Source organism: Gigantopelta aegis, chromosome 7, assembly GCF_016097555.1.
Source record: "Gigantopelta aegis isolate Gae_Host chromosome 7, Gae_host_genome, whole genome shotgun sequence".
NCBI classification, from domain to species: domain Eukaryota; kingdom Metazoa; phylum Mollusca; class Gastropoda; order Neomphalida; family Peltospiridae; genus Gigantopelta; species Gigantopelta aegis.
Window position 1 is genome coordinate 1,818,393 of NC_054705.1, and position 22,781 is coordinate 1,841,173.

Below are 22,781 nucleotides of genomic sequence, written 5' to 3' on the forward strand. Positions count from 1 at the left end.
GAATATTAAGACGATCAAGACAGGCCCGTACGCAGGATTTTGTATGGGTGGGTGCGAATTGCTCGTGATAGGACCAATCAACATAAAAATAACACCTCAAAACAACAACGATTACGTAACGTTATTTAAATTTAATAGAGAAAAGTGGGCCGTTAGTAATTTGGGGGGGGGGGGGGCGTACACACCCGTCGCACCCCCCCCCCCCCCCCCCCTTGCGTACGGGCCTGTTCAAGATGTACAAGATATTGTATTACATTACAGGTGTGCGGTTTATTTAGCCCGTGAAGCACACCGTGACGAAGAGATACTGAACGGTGAATGGGTCCATATGAAACACATATACGGCGAGATTGTGTATGGAATAAAGTTACATGTTGAACATTCACTGAAAGTACCTCAGTCGAAGAAGACCTGTGTTGGCCTACTGGTGTGAGCGCATTAGATACTGAGAAGTAAAGAATAACGATGAGTAACGTCGCTTTTCCTAATTACTCGGATATGAATTCCAGGCTCAATTCATTTCAAGGGTGGCCACGTGAAACCACTGACCAACCAGCTCGGGGCTTAGCCAAAGCGAGATTCTTCTACATCGGGTCCGCTGACAGAGTCCAGTGTTTCCACTGCGGAGTGCGTCTGAGAAACTGGGATGGAAAGGATGATCCTTCCTCCTGTCATCGGCTGTATTCCCCTGACTGTCCGTTCATATCACAGAGAGAACCTTTCAATCGTCAATACGCAGACAACAAGAATATGCTTGATTCTCACGGGATGACTGCTCCAATAGCCGAAGAAGGACCGGCGGATTCCCCCCGGATCTGAAATAATAAACAACGACGACGTGCTGCATGATATAACAGCCGCAGCTGTGGTTGGCGACGAGGTGGATGCCGTAATCGACTGGTGAAGTGCCAATATTTTGTCTTTGCTGGGGAATGGAATCAGGAAACGAGACATCACCGAGTTTGTCAAGAACCATCTTAAACACACACATATCTATTGTACTTTTCAAATGGACTGTAAACTAGTTTACTTAAGAACTCTGTGCTAAAATGTGATTTTATTTATTTATAATCAAGATTCGTATCTCTACAGAAGCAGAGACAAATGGATGTTTTGACAAGGTTGTGAGTAACAGTGTGTGAATGTGATGCAAACATAACGTTACCTGTATTCCCTTCAAATATGCCTGAATTGTTGAAAAACACACAAATATCTATTGTACTTTTCAAATGGACTGTAAACTAGTTTACTTAAGAACTAAATGTGATTTTATTTCTTTTCTTTTTTGTTATATTTTGTTTGTGTTTTTATTATTATTATATATTATTATATATATTTATCATATAATATCTTACATTCTTAGTGCAATCAAAGTATGTGATATTTTTCAGATCACATACTTTAAGAATTTGATAGCTTGCATATTAGATGTAAATTAATCGAGGTCACTGCACTAGGTTTATTGACATTTAAGCAAACACACTGGGGTGACACTCCATAATTGTATTAAGCTTGAGGTTATATGATAAAAAATTTATTACCCTCGTGTTTTTCAGTATCCTCAATATCATATATTAGGCTCGAATAATACAATTAATCTCTCTCTCTCTCTCTCTCTCTCTCTCTCTCTCTCTCTCTCTCTCTCTCTCTCTCTCTCTCTCTCATATATATATATATATATATATATATATATATGGCAACAAGAACTGTAAATGCATTTTGTCCTACAAATATCTGTTCAGTGATATTGCGTTTTATGTACATCTTTTATTATATTGATATTGTTAATATGGCGTAGTAAAAAAAATTGTTTGGTTCCGGTTACCCGACCGTCCCTAAATTTTTGGTGCCGACCCTAAACTTTTTTTAACCTTTTCCCCACCCTTTTTTTTCCACCTGTTTTATTTAATAATCCATTAATATCAATCCTAATTTTCGTCGACTCTAAAAACAACAACTGCAGAGAGATGCCACGAGATCTGTCAGTCCAAGATCTCGTTACCAGAAGACCCGGAACACTTCGCGCAATTTTACTTCCGAAGAGTTCCAAATGAAAAGCTTCCGAGAGCCATTCGGAACTCCTCGTACATTTCCACGAAATATAAGCGTAGCGGAATGTGACGAGGTGTTCCGATTCCTTGAATGTCGTTTCATTTGAAATTGATTTAAATACATGTGTAATATTATTTGATTTGAATGAGCACATTTTTGACATTCTACTCTGTAAATGGAAGACGCCATTGACACCACATGCTCTCGGACGTGTTCTCGTACTCATTCGGAACTACTCGGAACTTGTGAATCCAATCTTCAAAATGTTACGCTAGTTTACTGTTAAAAAGCAGAATGATACAAATGTCCAGTCTATTTTGGTAGGGGAATTCCCTAAAACGTAATCGAACTTCTAGAAATACCGAGTTACGATTCAATGTTAAACATAAAGAGTAAACATGAAAATAGCCGATTATGCTGAAAAGATTACTTAAATTAAATATTTAGACATCAACTCTATCAATATTTTTCATTTGTTTGACAAATAACCCCTGTATTTATTATTAAATATGATATCCATGGCATTTGAAATGAACTGGTAGTACCCAAAACCTTAAGAAATGACAACTCTTTTCACATTTAATAGCGTCTGCAGTGCTGTAGTTGTGAGGGGGTGTAACCATGTTGTGGATCAGACCTTTAAAAGCAAAAATACAAACCTGATTTACCTCTTTGTCAACAGTGCAAAGATACTGTGCAGTGTCCTTATGGACGACCAAAAGGGAAACTGTTTTCCTGAAAATAGTTGTTTTCTTTTGATATCTCTGCTATGAGGATAGTTAGTATGGAGATCTTTTTGTTAACTTATTTTGTTAATTTTTATTGACATCTTCGTTGTGTTCATGATGTACATTTTGTTACTGCAATACTGGCAATGAAATAGGCCGGGAAGATCAGTGTTGTTGCTGTAGTTGTGATGGGGTGTAACCATGTTGTGGATCAGACCTTTGATATTAAAACTTTTTTCCAATGAACAAATTATAGTGTTATTTTAGTGTTATCGTAGTTTATAACCTTACCGTGTAGTATTAGACTTGGGTGGTGTTTACATTAATACCGATTGTGGTTTGACTAGGTTACGACATGGGTTTTTTTTATAGAAAATAATTAATGATTCTCATTAGAGTATGTATTGTCAGTTGCACTGTAACACAAAGAAAGAGCTTTTAATATATTAATCTGCTATACTATTCAGGAAATATTAGCTCGAAAATGGGGGGGGGGGGGGGGAGTTTTCCCTACCTACCTACCCTATTTGTTTTTGGCATGTAACAGGAACCAAACAATTTTTTTTACTTGGCCTATTTACAATTAATTTTAGTCGGAAACATCTTGTTAAAAGTTAACGTTTGTTTTGAATAACGACACCACTAGAGCACATCAATTTATTAATCATCAACTATTGGAAATCCGCTACATTTTTCCATTAGTTTTAAAGTTACATTATCTGGTTACCATATTATAACATCATGTACAAATGTGAAATACAAGCTCAAATGCACTTTTAAAAAAGTCGTGTGTGTTCGCTATGAACGGATATCGTCAAACGTATACGCTTGATTCAGTTAACACGTGCGTTTACGGATTTCAAATTGTTGGGTTCGTCTCAAAAAATTAAAAGAGAAATCTTGCGCTGTAGTTAAAACCGGTTTGATCTCGACAACGTATTATCGACAGTCGTACCTTCCTATTTCAGAATTGATATTTTATAAAGTGTTAGTAGAACTTTCAAAGTTTAGTTTGTATACTAGTAACACATTAAAGGGACACACCCTAGTTACGGCTAGTTGTTAACCATTACGGCGTTGTTTTTCGCTATTAAACCCATTTTTTCAGAAATAAAATTGCACTTTACTTACCGTTTATTATTTAGAATATACATTTCCATTCACCTGAAGTGTTTTTTGGTAATCCTGGTAATCCTGGTGTTTGTAATACCACAAAATGCATTTTTCCTATTTCTGAAAAACGGGCGCACGTTTGAGAAAAAACCGTTGAGCAGACAAGGTCTAATCTATTTTTAGACGGGATATTTCCATTTCAATGTCACAGACGTTGGTATACCACGTGATCGTTATCATTTTGGTTCGGTTTGTTTTCTCGTGCACGGTTCGCGCGATCAACATCATTTGTTGTTGTTCATTTGTGAGATTTTTCTTCACAGTTCGTGAACATTTTCAGTAACAATAAAGTTCAGACAAGTAAGTATCTCAATACAAAACGTTACAAACCCTTAAAACCAATAATTTTGCTAAGTCCTACGATATCTGGAGAGGGGATACAACCAGGACAGAACAGTTGGAACATGTCCAGGAGAGCTGAAAAGAACGCACCCCAAGTCTGTGAAATTTGTCGTGACGTAGGCATTGTTGTGCTTCGAGCGACATCTACCGGTGACATCAGAATACAAACTTTCAAAATTATTTCAAGCAATTGGGACATGGGGATTCCCATGGTATTTATCGATATAAAACCTGCTTTTTCACTCCATTTCATAAAAACGTGATCTAAGTGTGTTACAGGTTTGTAGATTAACCAAATTATAATTTATTTTCGCTGGATGGAACTAGGGTGTGCGGCTTTAATCATGTATATATTTTAAAAATAAAATATACTAAAGTAGACAATGAACGTTTTCACTTCTTAACTTTACGTGTTAAAATCGACAATTTCAAATAAATATTATTTTGTTTGGAAAGGGTAAAGTTGGGCCTATGTTTACGACATCAAAGATAAAGCATATTGATTTAATAATCATCCGACCCCGTACAACCTTAAAAAAAATGTGTTGAGTGCGTCGTTAAATAAAACATATCCTATCCTTCCTTCCATCTGCTATTGGATGTCTAACATTTGGTAATTTTGACATATAATCTTAGAAAGGAATCGGGTGCATGTGCAGGGGGAGGGAATTGGAGGTCGAAACCCTTACTTGCCCAAGCTTAAACAAATTTGAAATGTATTTTTTGGGGGAGCATGGCCCCATATAAACTTCGCTTAACACAGTCTATAACCCCAACCCCGCTGAAGTCCCTGCACACGCGCCTTGGAAACCCGCTACATTTTTTTTTAGCAAGGGATTGTTTATATGTACCATCCCACAGACAGGATATCACATACCATGGTCTTTTTGTATACCCGCCGATGGGGATCGATCCTAGACTGACCGCGCATTTCAAAAAAACACCTTTCTTAGGTCTTTAAGTAATGAATAAAAATAACATATTCTTGAAAAAACACAGTACCCTCTTCCTCTACCCCTAGAGCGTTGCGTAATTAGTAACACCCCCTTGCATGTAACGCATATACCAACAGCTGGCCACTGTCAAAATTTCAAGGCAAATCCCCCACTCACCGACCCCTGGAAAGGCGTTGTACCGTACTTCTATGGATATAAATGTTTTGGAGATATGAGACGACCCCTCAATCAAGACAGTTAAATTTGTTCAAAAATTGCGAAATCTCACGTGATTTCTTGTTGGGGAATTCTATACTTGTGATAAGCCAATGAAAACCGAGATCGGTACGAGCCCGTCAAAAGTGTTCCACTTTCAAAATCATGGCTTTGTTTTTGACCTGGATAAGCCAGCGTAATGAAACCAATGCGGAGTGCGGCGTCATATATGCACCAAACGTAATTGGATTTTCTGTTCTATATGCTTAAATAATAAAAATATTCCAGGGAATGTAGTTTTAAGGATCTTTTGTATGCACCATCCCACAGACAGGATAGCACATACCACGGCCTTTGATATACTAGTCGTGGTGCACTGGCTGGAATGCGAAATAGCGCAATGGGCCCACCGAAGGAAAAATCTTACAGTGTCGGGAAATAAGATATAAATAAAAGTACAAGCCTTGAAATAAGCTAGATCAGCGTTTATAAACCACATCCAATTCCAACTCAGTAACAGTTTGTCAGTGCACTTTCAGCTTTGACCCGAACATATTTTATTTAGTGCACTACAGGTTGCATAGTAGCAAGAAGACAGTTCCGTGTCAAAGTTCGATGTGCAAATATTTACAGAGTAAAAGTAGTAATATGTGACATTATTTGTGTAAATACTATTACCAACTGATAATAAATAAATACACTTTTATTTGTCATACAATTGTTATGCAGTATATACCAGAGTTTGAAACTAATGTGGGGTACCTCCAAAAATCGAACTGCAATTTTCAGCAAAAATGACGGTTGCTATTAAAAACATTAATTAAATCTCTTAAATGGCATCTGACCCCCCATTTTCTTGCAGGTAGATTAGATGTGAGGAGCCAGTTTTTATTGCTGTACTTCCTGGGTGTGTTGATACGCTGCTTATATCAGTTTCATTAGTAAACGTTAACATTATCGGCAATAGGAACTGATTTGGTCTATTAGAACCTGCAACCTGCATTTGAGTGGTGTATAGAAAAGTGGAATTCAATCCCATCTGAAACGGAGTGCCGAACAATCGTTCTCTGCCATGACATTTTATATATTAATTAACATGTATATTTAAATGTTATGTTGATAAATTTTCATTAACAATAGTGCAAAGTATGCTTTGAATAGTGTTAATATTTTAATTTATACCCTACCCCTAAGTTGCTGACATTTCATTCCATCTGTCGACAAATTCGGAATTTAGACAAGACGATTTCAGTGTGGCCAATCTACGTCACAAAACAACGTATTTCTCCTCCATCCTGAACTTTTTACTGAAAACATCCGAAAAACTAAATTAAATAAATAAATAAATACGAACGGGAATTGGGTGAATTTTCTTTTTATTTTATCATCCGATTTTGCCGCCTTAACCCCCCCCCCCACACACACACACACACACACGCAATCCGTAATCCTAAAGAGAACAGTGTGGTCTTACAATGTGTCCAGTAGTTTGTTTGTAGAGCTAACACACTATACAATCATTACGATGTTTTCCCACTGGACACCGTGCACACGTTGTACACTTCGCCACTTCTAGGCGACTTAGGGAATGTACTCTGTTCTTCTTTACCTTCAGCGAGGTTGAATTTGCTGATTCCATCTTTTGTAAAACACAGCAAGCTTCCGTTTCGGTGTGTTACACCAAAGCTACGTCCAAATGATTTCCATTCTGTTGTAGATTTAATCTGAATCTGGATTTCTCCACCCGTGTTGGTGACCTGGAGGTGCATCACGTGGCCGTCGTCGTCTACCAAATAAACATCTGGGAGGTGAACAGAGCCTCTTAGTGACCGTGAGCTACATGGTAACTTTGTGTTCAGCTGACTAACAGTTTTAGTTCTGGTGTTGAAACACTGCATAACATCTGATCCGCCTGAGCCGGTGTTTCCTCCCATAACGAGAATGTTCTCACCAACTGTAACAGGGAAAGCGTGCAATCGTCTCAATCCCAAATCTCCAACAACATGCCAGTGCGTCTCACTCTCGCTCAATTCCTCTATTGTGTTGCTACAGCAACCACCTATCGAGTACACTTTAGAGTTAGCTGTGGTCATACAGTGACAGCAGTGTTCATGTGTAAGATCTGGACCTACTGTCCAGACTTTTGTTGCAGTGTTATATATCAATGTACATTTCTTCTTGTTATATCCACCAGTGATATAGATCTTGTCGTCCAAACCTGCTGCTGAATACCAAACTCCAGGATCTACTGGGGCTGATGGGACGTCCTCCCACTTGTTGTCTGACGTGAAACAAGACAGAAGTGACGTCTTGTTATGACGGAGAACAAAGATGTCATGCCTTTTAGGATTAACCCTTGAACGAGCTGTACGTCGAACCAGTAAAGTTAGCGATTTCCGTATCATTTCCTGAACAGATTTGTGTTTACAGGCAATGTCTGAATACACAACGTCGTCAAATAGAAATTGAGTGTCTACATAATCTAGCCGCACATTTTCAAAAATCAGTTTCACGTCATCTTGATCCGGGTTATTATACTGAATCCACTTCATGACGCCTTTCAGAATGATGTCTTCTGTACATTTCATCTCTTCTTTTGAAATGATTTCCATAAGTTCTTCCTTTGACAGGTGAACAACGTTTTCTGTTTCAACAAAATCAGCAAACTCGTCAGCCAAACAGGAAAATGCTCGGTTGGACAAATCGTGGAAATTGTAAAGTTTACAAAGTCTCCACCAATTTAAACAATTTTCTGCGGTCATTACCAGACTTTCCTTCAGGAATATGTTACATAATTCTTTGATGTGGTCAAGCTGCATCATCTCAGCAGCATCCAGGATCTCCACACATTTGCTTTCACTGACTAGATTAATTCCACACAAATACATTTTCATGATAGCTTGCCACACCGACAAAGACACCGTGGGAAGGTTCAAGACGCCCGTCTGACTCTCTGACATATCAGAACTGAACATGGCCCGGAAGTATGATGACATCGCCGCCAGTACGATGCGGCTTCCGGTCGTTGTTCCGTCCTTACATATAATGTGTAGGTCAGTGAAAGAACCTTTTGTAATCTCTTCATGGATGTTTATGAGGAGTTGTGCTTGAGCGTTCTCCATCATATAAGACAACTGAACTGAAAAGATACAAAACATAGATAACAATATTCTAGAAAGAGCCAGGCATAATGCCACAAGAAACTCAAGATAATATGTGACGTTGATGATATGTCATGTTCACAGCACTGGCGGGACTACTCTTTTCGATTAGCAGCAAGGATGTTTTTATATGCACCATCCCACAGACAGGGTAGTACATACCACGACCTTTGATATACCAGTCGTGGTGCACTGGCTGGAACGAGAAATAGCCTAATGGGCGAAATGTCACTTTAACACGCACTGGATATTTATACACCGTTAAATAAATACTGGTGAAATAAATACTGGTGTGACACATTTATCCATAGCGGGTTTCATTTAAAAGACTACATGTCAAAATTACCAAATGTTTGACATGCAATAGCCAATGATTAATAAATAAATGTGCTCTAGTGGTGTCGTTAAACAAAACAAAAAACCAAACAGATTTAGTTATTTATCCAGGTCTTAATAAATACAGGATACTTATAAAAACAACAGCTAGAACAAAACGGCTGACACCCAATAGGCGATGTGTATTTTTGTGCTGGGGTGTCGTTAAACATTCATTCATTCATTATTTTAACCCCCCCCCCCATCTCCCCCTTTAAAAAACAAACAAACAAACACAAAAAAACAAAAAAAACAACAACAGACAAACAAAATTAAAACAAATCAAAAACAAATAAACCCATTAATGAATGCCGCCACTATGTTATCCATCCATGAGTTAATAAACACTAATATCTTTATTTATCTATGCCATAACAAAAACTCGTCGTTTACCTAAGATTTAATAAACATTCGTTGTTGTTGTTTTTTTGTTGTTTTTTCTAAGAAGCACCACGACTGGTATATTTAAGGCCGTGGTACGTGCTATCTTGTCTGTGGGTGGTGCATATAAAATATCCCTTGCTATTAATGGAAACATGTAGCGAGTCTCCTCTCTAAGACTAATTGTAAACTGACTGTCGGGTGTTCTGTATTGTGATTGGTTAATTACATTCTTTTTCCGGGATCAAATAGACAATAACACCCGGAAAGCTAATGACGTCATTAGAAAGTGACGTCATTAGCAATTGGAACAGGCGAACTTGACGATTCAATGGTCTACAGTTAGATTGTAGCCAGGTATTTTTTTCAAGAAATGCCAAATATACAGTTAGTTCTGTAGAAAAACGATTCAGTTTACAATGGACATAACCATATGGACTTTTTAGATTTGCCCGCAAATGTTTCATTTTTGACCGAAGGCTAACGCCTTCGGTCAAAAATGACATTTGCGGGATCAAATAGACAATAACACCCGCAAATCTAAAAACTCCATATGGTTATCTCCTAAATCATCGCCTATTTTGACATTTAGGAGATAACCATATGGAGTTTTTAGATTTTAGAACACACAACAGTCAGTTACAATAATAAAGCAATGTGATTTAGTGGTGTCGCTAAACAAAACAAACTTCTTCTAAGTAAATGTTTCTTGTTTATCCAAGGTTTAACAAATTCTCGAGGTGCTTTTTTGTTTGTTTTTTCTTCTTTAGATTTAACAAACACCCACTGCGTACACAATAGCATTCCTAATGTATTGATAGGTGGATTAATGAATTCTGTGTCTCTATATTATTTATCCACGTCTTGATTATGTATGACAATAATGGAAAAGAAAAAGTTTGTTTTGTTTAACGACACCACTAGAGCACATTGATTTATTCTAACATCGGCTATTGGATGTGAAACATTTGGTAATTTTGAAATAATATAGTTTTAAAGAGGAAACCCGCTACATTTCTCCATTAGTAGCAAGGGATTTTTATATGCACTATCCCATGGACAGGAGAACACTAACCCCGGCCTTTGATATGCCAGTCGTGGTGCACTGGCTGGAAAAAAGAAATAGCGAAGTGAGCCCGCCGCGCATCAAGCTAGGTAATAAAGAATGTTTACATACGAAATAACTGAATGAAATAGCATTTCGTCTCATTAGCGAGTTCAGGTGGTTCTAATTGATCAATGTTTACATACGAAATAACTGAATGAAATAGCATTTCGTCTCATTAGCGAGTTCAGGTGGTTCTAATTTATCAATGTTTAAATACAAAATAACTGAATGAAATAGCATTTCGTCTCATTAGCGAGTTCAGGTGGTTCTAATTTATCAGTGTTTACAAAACGGGGCGGCATTTAGCTCAGTCAGTTGAGCGCTCGCTTGAGGTGCTTGTGTCGCAGGATCGAACCACCTCAGTGGATCTGTTCAACTGACTAGATTTTTCTCGTTCCAACCAGCGCATCACAACTGGTCAAAGGCCGTGGTATGTTATTTCCTGTCTGTGGGAAAGTGCATATAAAATATTTCTTGCTGCATTAAGCAAATTTTGCGGGTTTCCTCTATTGACTACGGGTTTACAAAAGAACAATGTTTACAAATATCTTTTTGTCACTAGCGAGTACCGGCCTCGATGACGTCGTCGTTAAACCATCGGACGTAAGGCTGGTAGGTACAGGGTTCGTATCCCAGTACCGGCTCCCATCCATAACAAGCTTTAACGACTCAATGGGAAGATGTAAGACCACTACACTCTCTTTTCTCTTACTAACGAATAACGACTAAGAACTAACCCACTGTTCTGGACAAACAGTCCACATAGCTGAAGTCGGCGTCCTTGAACGTTAATTGGATATAAGCACGAAAATTAAACTGAAATGAAGTAAATCATCAGCGAGTTGTGGTGGATCTCGGGTGTGTAACCTCCTGACCGATATAACACTTCCACAATATAGGCCTAGATATCAGCGAGTTGTGGTGGATCTCGGGTGTGTAACCTCCTGACCGATATAACACTTTCACAATATAGGCCTAGATATCAGCGAGTTGTGGTGGATCTCGGGTGTGTAACCTCCTGACCGATATAACACTTCCACAATATAGGCCTACATATCAGCGAGTTGTGGTGGATCTCGGGTGTGTAACCTCCTGACCGATATAACACTTTCACAATATAGGCCTACATATCAGCGAGTTGTGGTGGATCTCGGGTGTGTAACCTCCTGACCGATATAACACTTCCACAATATAGGCCTACATATCAGCGAGTTGTGGTGGATCTCGGGTGTGTAACCTCCTGACCGATATAACACTTTCACAATATAGGCCTACATATCACCGAGTTGTGGTGGATCTCGGGTTTGTAACCTCCTGACCGATATAACACTTTCACAATATAGGCCTACATATCAGCGAGTTGTGGTGGATCTCGGGTGTGTAACCTCCTGACCGATATAACACTTCCACAATATAGGCCTACATATCAGCGAGTTGTGGTGGATCTCGGGTGTGTAACCTCCTGACCGATATAACACTTCCACAATATAGGCCTACATATCAGCGAGTTGTGGTGGATCTCGGGTGTGTAACCTCCTGACCGATATAACACTTCCACAATATAGGCCTACATATCAGCGAGTTGTGGTGGATCTCGGGTGTGTAACCTCCTGACCGATATAACACTTCCACAATATAGGCCTACATATCAGCGAGTTGTGGTGGATCTCGGGTGTGTAACCTCCTGACCGATGTAACACTTCCACAATATAGGCCTACATATCAGCGAGTTGTGGTGGATCTCGGGTGGTGGATCTCGGGGGTGTAACCTCCTGACCGATATAACACTTCCACAATATAGGCCTACATATCAGCGAGTTGTGGTGGATCTCGGGTGTGTAACCTCCTGACCGATATAACACTTCCACAATATAGGCCTAGATATCAGCGAGTTGTGGTGGATCTCGGGGGTGTAACCTCCTGACCGATATAACACTTCCACAATATAGGCCTACATATCAGCGAGTTGTGGTGGATCTCGGGCGTGTAACCTCCTGACCGATATAACACTTCCACAATATAGGCCTACATATCAGCGAGTTGTGGTGGATCTCGGGTGTGTAACCTCCTGACCGATATAACACTTTCACAATATAGGCCTACATATCAGCGAGTTGTGGTGGATCTCGGGTGTGTAACCTCCTGACCGATATAACACTTTCACAATATAGGCCTACATATCAGCGAGTTGTGGTGGATCTCGGGTGTGTAACCTCCTGACCGATATAACACTTCCACAATATAGGCCTACATATCAGCGAGTTGTGGTGGATCTCGGGTGTGTAACCTCCTGACCGATATAACACTTCCACAATATAGGCCTACATATCAGCGAGTTGTGGTGGATCTCGGGTGTGTAACCTCCTGACCGATATAACACTTCCACAATATAGGCCTACATATCAGCGAGTTGTGGTGGATCTCGGGTGTGTAACCTCCTGACCGATATAACACTTCCACAATATAGGCCTACATATCAGCGAGTTGTGGTGGATCTCGGGTGTGTAACCTCCTGACCGATATAACACTTCCACAATATAGGCCTACATATCAGCGAGTTGTGGTGGATCTCGAGTGGTGGATCTGGGGTGTAACCTCCTGACCGATATAACACTTTCACAATATAGGCCTACATATCAGCGAGTTGTGGTGGATCTCGGGTGTGTAACCTCCTGACCGATATAACACTTCCACAATATAGGCCTACATATCAGCGAGTTGTGGTGGATCTCGGGTGTGTAACCTCCTGACCGATATAACACTTTCACAATATAGGCCTACATATCAGCGAGTTGTGGTGGATCTCGGGTGTGTAACCTCCTGACCGATATAACACTTCCACAATATAGGCCTACATATCAGCGAGTTGTGGTGGATCTCGGGTGTGTAACCTCCTGACCGATATAACACTTCCACAATATAGGCCTACATATCAGCGAGTTGTGGTGGATCTCGGGTGTGTAACCTCCTGACCGATATAACACTTCCACAATATAGGCCTACATATCAGCGAGTTGTGGTGGATCTCGGGTGTGTAACCTCCTGACCGATATAACACTTCCACAATATAGGTCTACATATCAGCGAGTTGTGGTGGATCTCGGGTGTGTAACCTCCTGACCGATATAACACTTCCACAATATAGGCCTACATATCAGCGAGTTGTGGTGGATCTCGGGTGGGTAACCTCCTGACCGATATAACACTTCCACAATATAGGCCTACATATCGACTATCTTAGATACACATTCACACAATATAGAAGCCAATTTTCAATGTCCGGTGTTTTAGTTAACCCTTGGATCACCCAAGCAGAACATCCCAGGGTGGGGGAGGGTATCACGAGGCTGCAGCAATCTGCATTCACTACACACATGAAAATCGTGGCTTAGAACCAACCTAGTATGTATGAATTAATTAGGAAGGTCGTACAACAAAAGAGAAAATAACCTACATTATTCCAAAGTACGTTGATATTCATTACATAGACAATCATCGTAAACACGCAGATGTATTACATCTCACCCAATAAAACGAAATATAATATTTATATTAATAATCTGAATACTGTATTTACAGGTGTATGTTAGCAGATATATTACACCTCACCCAATAAAACGAAATATAATATTTATATTAATAATTTGAATACTGTATTTACATGTGTATGTTAGCAGATATATTACACCTCACCCAGTAAAACGAAATATAATATTTATATTAATAATTTGAATACTGTATTTACAGGTGTATGTTAGCAGATATATTACACCTCACCCAATAAAACGAAATATAATATTTATATTAATAATTTGAATACTGTATTTGCGGAGTATATCAACAGATATATTACACCTCACCCAATAAAACGAAATATAATATTTATATTAATAATTTGAATACTGTATTTACAGGTGTATGTTAGCAGATATATTACACCTCACCCAATAAAACGAAATATAATATTTATATTAATAATTTGAATACTGTATTTGCGGAGTATATCAATATATATTACACCTCACCCAATAAAACGAAATATAATATTTATATTCATAATTTGAATACTGTATTTACAGGTGTATGTTAGCAGATATATTACATCTCACCCAATAAAACGAAATATAATATTTATATTAATAATTTGAATACTGTATTTGCGGGGCTTTTCAAACTCATCACACACATCACCCAATAAAACAAAATATAATCGTTATATATAATAATTGTGTGGAATACTGGATGGCAAGGGGAGAGAGCGAGGGATATACACAGTCAACCACATATGCCCGAAATATTTTCTCCACCGCGCAGCCCCTGTACTGTAGTTTAAGTACGTCGGAGGGAGTAAACACATACATGACCCTGATTTTTGTCCACTGTATAACCCCTGTACTGAGTTTAATAGTAATACTGAACCCTGAGGGACAACAGTAAACACATACATGACCCTGATTTGTGTCGACTGTATAACCCCTAAGTATGTCGGAGTAGGGAGTAAACACATACATGACCATGCTTTTTTTGTCCACTGTATATTTGAATACTGAGTTTAAGTATGTCGGAGGGAGTAAACACATATATGACCCTGATTTTTGTCGAGTGTATGACCCCTGTACTGCGGGGTAAGTACGGTATGTCGGAGGGAGTAAACACATACATGACCCTGATTTTTGTCCACTGTATAACCCCTGTACTGAAGGGTAAGTACGTCGGAGTAGGGAGTAAACACATACATGACCCTGATTTTTGTCCACTGTATAACCCCTGTACGGAGTTTAAGTATGTCGGAGTAGGGAGTAAACACATACATGACCCTGATTTTTGTCCACTGTATAACCCTTGTACTGAGTTTAAGTACGTCGGGGAAGGGAGTAAACACATACATGACCCTGATTTTTGTCCACTGTATAACCCCTGTACTGAGTTTAAGTATGTCAGAGGGAGTAAACACATACATGACCCTGATTTTTGTCCACTGTATAACCCCTGTACTGAGTTTAAGTACGTCGGAGGGAGTAAACACATACATGACCCTGATTTTTGTCCACTGTATAACCCCTGTACTGAGTTTAAGTACGTCGGAGGGAGTAAACACATACATGACCCTGATTTTTGTCCACTGTATAACCCCTGTGCTAAGTTTAAGTACTACGGAACCAGCGAGACTAGGGCGGGTGTTTGGGTGTGTCACGTGGTCTTCCTCATCGTCAGTACATCTGTGAGCAGCAGTACGTGGAAGTCGGTTCACTGAAACCAGCACTAACGGATGTCGCCTGAAACCCCATCCCTACCCCTTCCCTCCTTCGGCACTGGTCGCCAGAATGTACAACCCCACCACGACCGCCCATGACATGTCATGTCATTTCATTCATTTCAACTAACTTTCGTGTTTATATCCAATAAAGGTTGAAGCACGCTGTCCTGGGCACACAATTTGTACCTACCAGCCTTATGTCCGATGTCTTAACCACGACGCTACCGAGATCGGTTATAGCCCTATTCGGGTAATATGCCTCGACTGGGATCCGAACCCAGTACCTACCAGCCTTATGCCCGATGTCTTAACCACGACGCTACCGAGGTCGGTTATAGCCCTATTCGGGTAATATGCCTCGACTGGGATCCGAACCCAGTACCTACCAGCCGTATGTCCGATGTCTTAACCACGACGCTACCGAGGTCGGTTATAGCCCTATTCGGTTAATATGCCTCGACTGGGATCCGAACCCAGTACCTACCAGCCTTATGCCCGATGTCTTAACCACGACGCTACCGAGGTCGGTTATAGCCCTATTCGGGTAATATGCCTCGACTGGGATCCGAACCCAGTACCTACCAGCCTTATGCCCGATGTCTTAACCACGACGCTACCGAGGTCGGTTATAGCCCTATTCGGGTAATATGCCTTGACTGGGATCCGAACCCAGTACCTACCAGCCTTATGTCCGATGTCTTAACCACGACGCTACCGAGGTCGTTTATAGCCCTATTCGGGTAATATGCCTCGACTGGGATCCGAACCCAGTACCTACCAGCCTTATGCCCGATGTCTTAACCACGACGCTACCGAGGTCGGTTATAGCCCTATTCGGGTAATATGCCTTGACTGGGATCCGAACCCAGTACCTACCAGCCTTATGCCCGATGTCTTAACCACGACGCTACCGAGGTCGGCTGTAGCCCTATTCGGGTAATATCTAAGAAGAAAAAAAATAATTTTAGTGTATGCACCACATAATACCCGTGTTCGTCATCATATTGTATGTAGTGTATGCACCACATAATACCCGTGTTCGTCATCATATTGTATGTAGTGTATGCACCACATAATACCCGTGTTCGTTATCATATTGTATGTAGTGTATATACCAGACCCATAACAACCGACGGGGCGGGGGTACGGGATGTAGGAGGGACCACATGTCCGCCCACTTGAGAACGAAAATATACGTGCCCCACCCCACTTCACATATCGGTCATACCGGCCCGTGTACCATCATCAAACAAACTCACACACAGCTAAAACACGTTTCCCCTGCCCTAATTAAAACACGCCCTGGTTTCTACCACAAATATCGACAAACAATAATCGTCGGGAGTAATATTCTAGTATTTATTTGTATTTCGTACACCGTGCTGTTGTCGCATAAAGTGTTAAGCTGTATAATCAACGAGTTAACAGATGCTATAGACATAACAAAACAAAAACAATAACAGACTGGAGAACTGATAATGTGTTATTGTCAAATAAAGGTTATAACTACCTTCGTGTCTCCCACAACAAAATGTCTGACCCGTTCGTAAAATACTTCCTTGTGTGTGATGTGTGTAGATTTCTTAGAAGATGAAACTTTCTGTTTATCAAACTGATCAATGTAAGACATGTCCATTTTAAGTAGGGGGTGGGAGGTACACGACTGGTGTTTTGAATACCGTTATTCAGCGTATAGTGTAATAGGAAAGAAAGAAATGTTTTTATTTAACGACGCACTCAACACATTTTATTTACGGTTATATGGCGTCAGACATATGGTTAAGGACCACACAGATTTTGAGAGGAAACCCGCTATCGCCACTACATGGGCTACTCTTCCGATTAGCAGCAAGAGATCTTTTGTTTGCGCTTCCCACAGGCAGGATAGCACAAACCATGGCCTTTGTTGAACCAGTTATGGATCACTGGTCGGTGCAAGTGGTTTAAACCTATCCATTGAGCCTTGCGGAGCACTCACTCAGGGTTTGCAGTGGGTATCTGGATTAAAAATCCCATGCCTCGACTGGGATCCGAACCCAGTACCTACCAGCCTGTAGACCGATGGCCTACCACGACGCCACCGAGGCCGGTAGAGTAATAGGAAAAACAACACATCTAGAGCACATTAATTATTAATAATCGGCTATTGGATGTTTATTAATAATCGGCTATTGGATGTTTATTAATCATCGGCTATTGGATGTCAAACATTTGGTAATTCCGACTCGTAGTCAATAGAGGAAACCCGCGGCATTTTCTTAATGCAGCAAGGGATAATTTATATGCACTTTCCCCACAGACAGGAAAGCAGATACACCCAATCAGTTGAACAGATCCACTGAGGTGGTTCGACCCTGCGACGCAAGCACCTCAAGCGAGCGCTCAACCGACTGAGCTAAAGCAGCGTAATAGGAATGCACGTACATAGTGAAATATGTAATATGTAACAGAAGTATTGCATTCTCCAGCATTTGTCACAATGACTTTTAGAATGAAGGGAATCACACTGCAGCACGTCTAGTTTTCTAGTCTTTCCGATGGCGCACTACCCTACAGTTGTATGTAACGAGAACTTCCATGTCACCTACCTTCGATTTGACCCAGCTACGAACTGACCGTGTCTTTGTGGAAATTACACTATTTCCTGGTATGTGGCGAGTTTCGTTTCTTGCAAGAGAGAAATTATCAAAGCGAGACAACTCCATTTTAGTGTGTTGCGAACATCAGGTTCCAATGTACTAAATCAATTCCTATTGTCGGTAATGTTAAAGATAACTAATAAAACTGCTATAAGCAGCATATCAACACACCCAGGCAGTACACCAATAAAAAGGGTGGAAGATCACATTTAATCTACATGCAAGAAAAAGGGGCTGTGTGTGTCTCTGTGTGTCGATGTATATGTGTCTGTGTAATGTGTCTGTATATGTGTGTCTGTGTATGTGTCTGTGTAATGTGCTAAATCTAACTTGTTGATTTTGTAAACGTGTTTATCAGTTACTACACCATGTGATTGTACTAGCATGCTTCTCACCCACAATGTATCGCATTACAAAGCTATTTGATCAGATCTAGCCAAGTGGTCAAGCGTTCTCTTGATGCGCGGTCGGTCTATTGGCTATTCCTCGTTCCAACTAGTGCACCACGACTGGTATATCAAAGGCCGTACTATGTGCTATTCTGTCTGTGGGATGGTGCATATAAAAGATCCCTTGCTATTAATGGGGACAGTGCATATAAAACATCACTCGATGGTAATGGATCATGAATCCCCCTCCCTGCTCAAGGCGAAATTTTTTTTGTCACAAAGCAGCTCGGCAAGCCAGCAGAAAACACCTCAGAATAGCCCTAGAAGGGGTCAATTTTTCAAAATGTTCAAGGGGAGGGCCCCCCAGCCCCCCTCGCCCCCCCCCCCCCCCCCCTTGCAAAATTTGGACATAAATACGCTCTCATTACAGTTAGAGACCAAACTATGTATTTTTTGGGCAATTACCGACAACCAAAAAGTTGTCAAAGATTTCCGCTCTAATACCACATCACTCATATCGTAGGCTATGTTTGACGTCAAATACATTTACATCGACCATTTTCGAGTTACTTGATTAAAACAAATTCAGATAGTAATCACTAATACACACACTACAGAAAGAAACCCGACAGCACCCACATTCAGCTAAGCTTCGGCAAACTCCGGACAGCAGAATTCTAAGTTCGCCGACCTATATCGTGATGTTGCGTGACATGATCGCCCACTCAGCCATTCTGTCTTCTCGAGGCCGTCTCAAAACAAGAAGTGCCAGACAATCACACAAAAAAGAAGAAGTTTGTTTTGTGTAACGACACCACTAGAGCACATTGATTAATTAATCATCGGCTATTGGATGTCAAATATTTGGTAATTTTATCAGTGTTAGAGAGGAAACCCGCTATATTTTTAAATGAGTAGCAAGTGATCTTTATAGGCCTATGCACCATCCTAGACAAGATAGCACATACCACGGCCTTTGATATATTAGTCGTGGTGCACTGGGTGAAGCAAGAAATAGCGCAATGGACCCACCAACAGGGATCGATCCCAGACCGACAACGCATCAAGTGAGCGCTTTACCACTGGGCTGTGGACAATCACCAAAACGACAGAGTGGTACACACACACACACCACACACACACACACACACAGAGAGAGAGAGAGAGAGAGAGAGAGAGAGAGAGAGAGAGAGAGAGAGAGAGAGAGAGAGAGAGAGAGAGAGAGAGAGAGAGAGAGAAACAATATTACATTCATGTTTTCTACGAGTCGTATGCCTACTTGGCATGTGTACCACTCTGGTATATCAAATACCGTGGTATGTGCTATCCTGTTTGTGGGATAGTGCATAGGCCTATAAAGATCACTTGCTACTAATGATAAAATGTAGTGGGTTTCCTCTCTAACACTACGATAAAATTACCAAATATTTGACATCCAACAGTCGATGATTAATGAATCAATGTGCTCTAGTGGTGTCGTTACGCAAAACAAACTTTTCTGTGATTGTCGGGCACTTGTCGTTTTGAGACGGCCCCTTGAAGACGGTATGGCTGAGTAAGCGGTCATGTGACGCAACGTCATGATATAGGCAGGGGGGGGGGGTCAAAAAAATTCGGAAAGCATCATAGAAAATTAAAGAAAATTCTCTTCTTAACTGTTTGAGGAGTTTTAGACTATTAACTACTCAGTTGCCCCCCCCCCCTCCCCCCCAAACAGAAAATCCTAGCTACGGCCCTGATAGGTCGGCGAACTTAGAATTCTGGATCCATATTCACAAAAAGGTGTAAATTTACGTCTACGACTAGCACTTACATCTGCCGTAGATTTACGTTTAAGTGCAAGAAGCACCTTATTCTCAAAGACGGTCGTAAATGTAGACGTAACTTAGTTGGACGTAAATCTACGATTTAAAACTCTCACTGGCGTATTTAATAAAAACACATTACAAACGATGGCTACCGGGTAAATAACAAATGCGCAAAACGCAATTTTGTTTGTCGTCTGCTAACAATAACATCGCGACTAGTGAACCATGGCATTTTGGTATTGGTGGGGATCCGCGTTTTGGTACGAACTTGAGAACATTTCTTAAAAAGGAAAAGATAACTCAGGAGAAATTGGCCGAGTCGAAAACATCCGTTCGATCACCAACAATAATATGTTCAATCCGTGGGCGTTCGCCATAGCAAACTGCTTCATTTATTGGAAATGCTTCTAGTTTCCATAATAATAGTAAATAACGGCGATCGTGCTTCATTTATTATATGTACACAACTTACGTGCAGCGTTAGTTACAACCTGAGGCACTCTTATATTTACGTCCAACTTTACACGTAACTTACGTTTTCGTTGTTTCGTGAATAGCTCTTCAGTCGTAGATTTACGTTTACGTGTAAAACCAGGCTTACGATGTTTTGTGAATATGGGTCCAAAAACATTGTACAGTCCGTCAAATATAAATAGCGGATCTAGACATTTATAAAGGGGAAAGGGGTGTCACAGAATTGTAAAAGGAGCAAGTTGAGTTTGTGCAAGGCAAACGAGCCGAGGTCCGAAAGGGATCCACATATATTCGTAATGAAGACAAGAAGAGACGCGTTTTCAGGACAGTTTACCACACCCCCATGTCCAGACCACGGTACGGCCCTGCGTTTAATGGGAGCTGGTACAGGAAGTAGGTACTGGGGAAAACATATCGTCTGGTTTGTTGCTGCATACATTTGCATATATCAGAAAATATGCAGACTCTTAACTGAACGCTATCAGCCTATTTGAATTTTTTTTTTTTAAATTGAGTGGATTTTTTTTTTTTAAGTTGTTTTTGTTAACAATACCACTAAACCACATTGATTTATTATTCATTGGCTATTCAATGTCAAACATTTGATAATTTTGACAAGTAGTTGTTAGAGGAAACCCGTTACATTTTTTTCATAATGCAGCAAGGGATCTTTTATATCCGCTTTCCCACAGACAGGAAAACACATACCACGGCCTTTGACCAGCTGCGATGCACTGGTTGGAAACAGAAGAAAAACAAATGAGTTGAATTGATCCACCGATGTGGTTCGATCCTGTGACGCTGGCACCTCAAGCGAGCACTCAACCTAATGTCATGATAAATCATGTACCTCACGAGCAATGAGTACATGGTAAAAAGAAATGAATGTGTGAAGAACGTACATGTTATAGTAATGTCATGATAAATCACGTACCTCACGAGCAATGAGTACATGGTAAAAACAAATGAATGTGTAAACTATCTCTCACAACAATGTAATGATCAGCAAGTACATGATTAAAATTTGGGAACTGAAATTCATAAACTACTCATAATGTTAGCCAGTTAATTATGAGCAATTCGCAGTGAATCACTCGAAAAGTAACAAGAGCATATAAAACTACAGGCATGCATGTCAGTCAAAGAATCTTGAAGAATCATAGGTTACGAGTTATGTTTCACATAACATGAATATTTTGCAACAGTATTCTCCAATTAATAGTCTATTCATGACAGGGATGAATATCAGATAAATGGTCACATAAAAATATCCACATGGTTCAAAATGGCACTGATGTACAGTTCAGAAATATATTATAAAAACCCACTGAATTAATAAAATATGTTTCCATGTATTATCTTGAATAAATATCAGTTATCATCATGTGGGCAGAAAGATATCCATTGGTTCTGGAGCCGCAGTGGCCCTTCCCAAAACATCTGTCTTAAGAGCCCATTGGGCTATTTCTTGCTCCAGTCAGTGCTCCACCACTGGTGTAACAAAGGCCGTGGTATGTACTATCCTATCTGTGGGATGGTGCATATAAAAGTTCCCTTGCTGCTAATCAAAAAGAGTAGCCCATGAAGTGGCGACAAAGGGATTCCTCTCAATATCTGTTTGGTCCTTAACCATAAGTCTGACGCCATATAACCGTAAATAAAATGTGTTGAGTGCGTCATTAAATAAAACATTTCCTTCGTTCTGTCTTAAGACAAGTCCAATGCCATAACTTCCTCTGGGTC

General features: G+C 40.2%; 2 protein-coding genes across 2 annotated transcripts; one reads left to right on the forward strand and one right to left on the reverse strand.

Moving 5' to 3' along the window:
- Window positions 1–465: 465 nt before the first annotated feature.
- Window positions 466–819, forward strand: LOC121377186 (baculoviral IAP repeat-containing protein 7-A-like). Its single transcript, XM_041505093.1, has one exon. It carries the CDS (start codon window positions 466–468, stop codon window positions 817–819), a length of 354 nt encoding a protein of 117 aa, XP_041361027.1.
- Window positions 820–6,966: 6,147 nt separating this feature from the next.
- Window positions 6,967–8,568, reverse strand: LOC121377187 (kelch-like protein 5). Its single transcript, XM_041505094.1, has one exon. It carries the CDS (start codon window positions 8,566–8,568, stop codon window positions 6,967–6,969), a length of 1,602 nt encoding a protein of 533 aa, XP_041361028.1.
- Window positions 8,569–22,781: the final 14,213 nt, after the last annotated feature.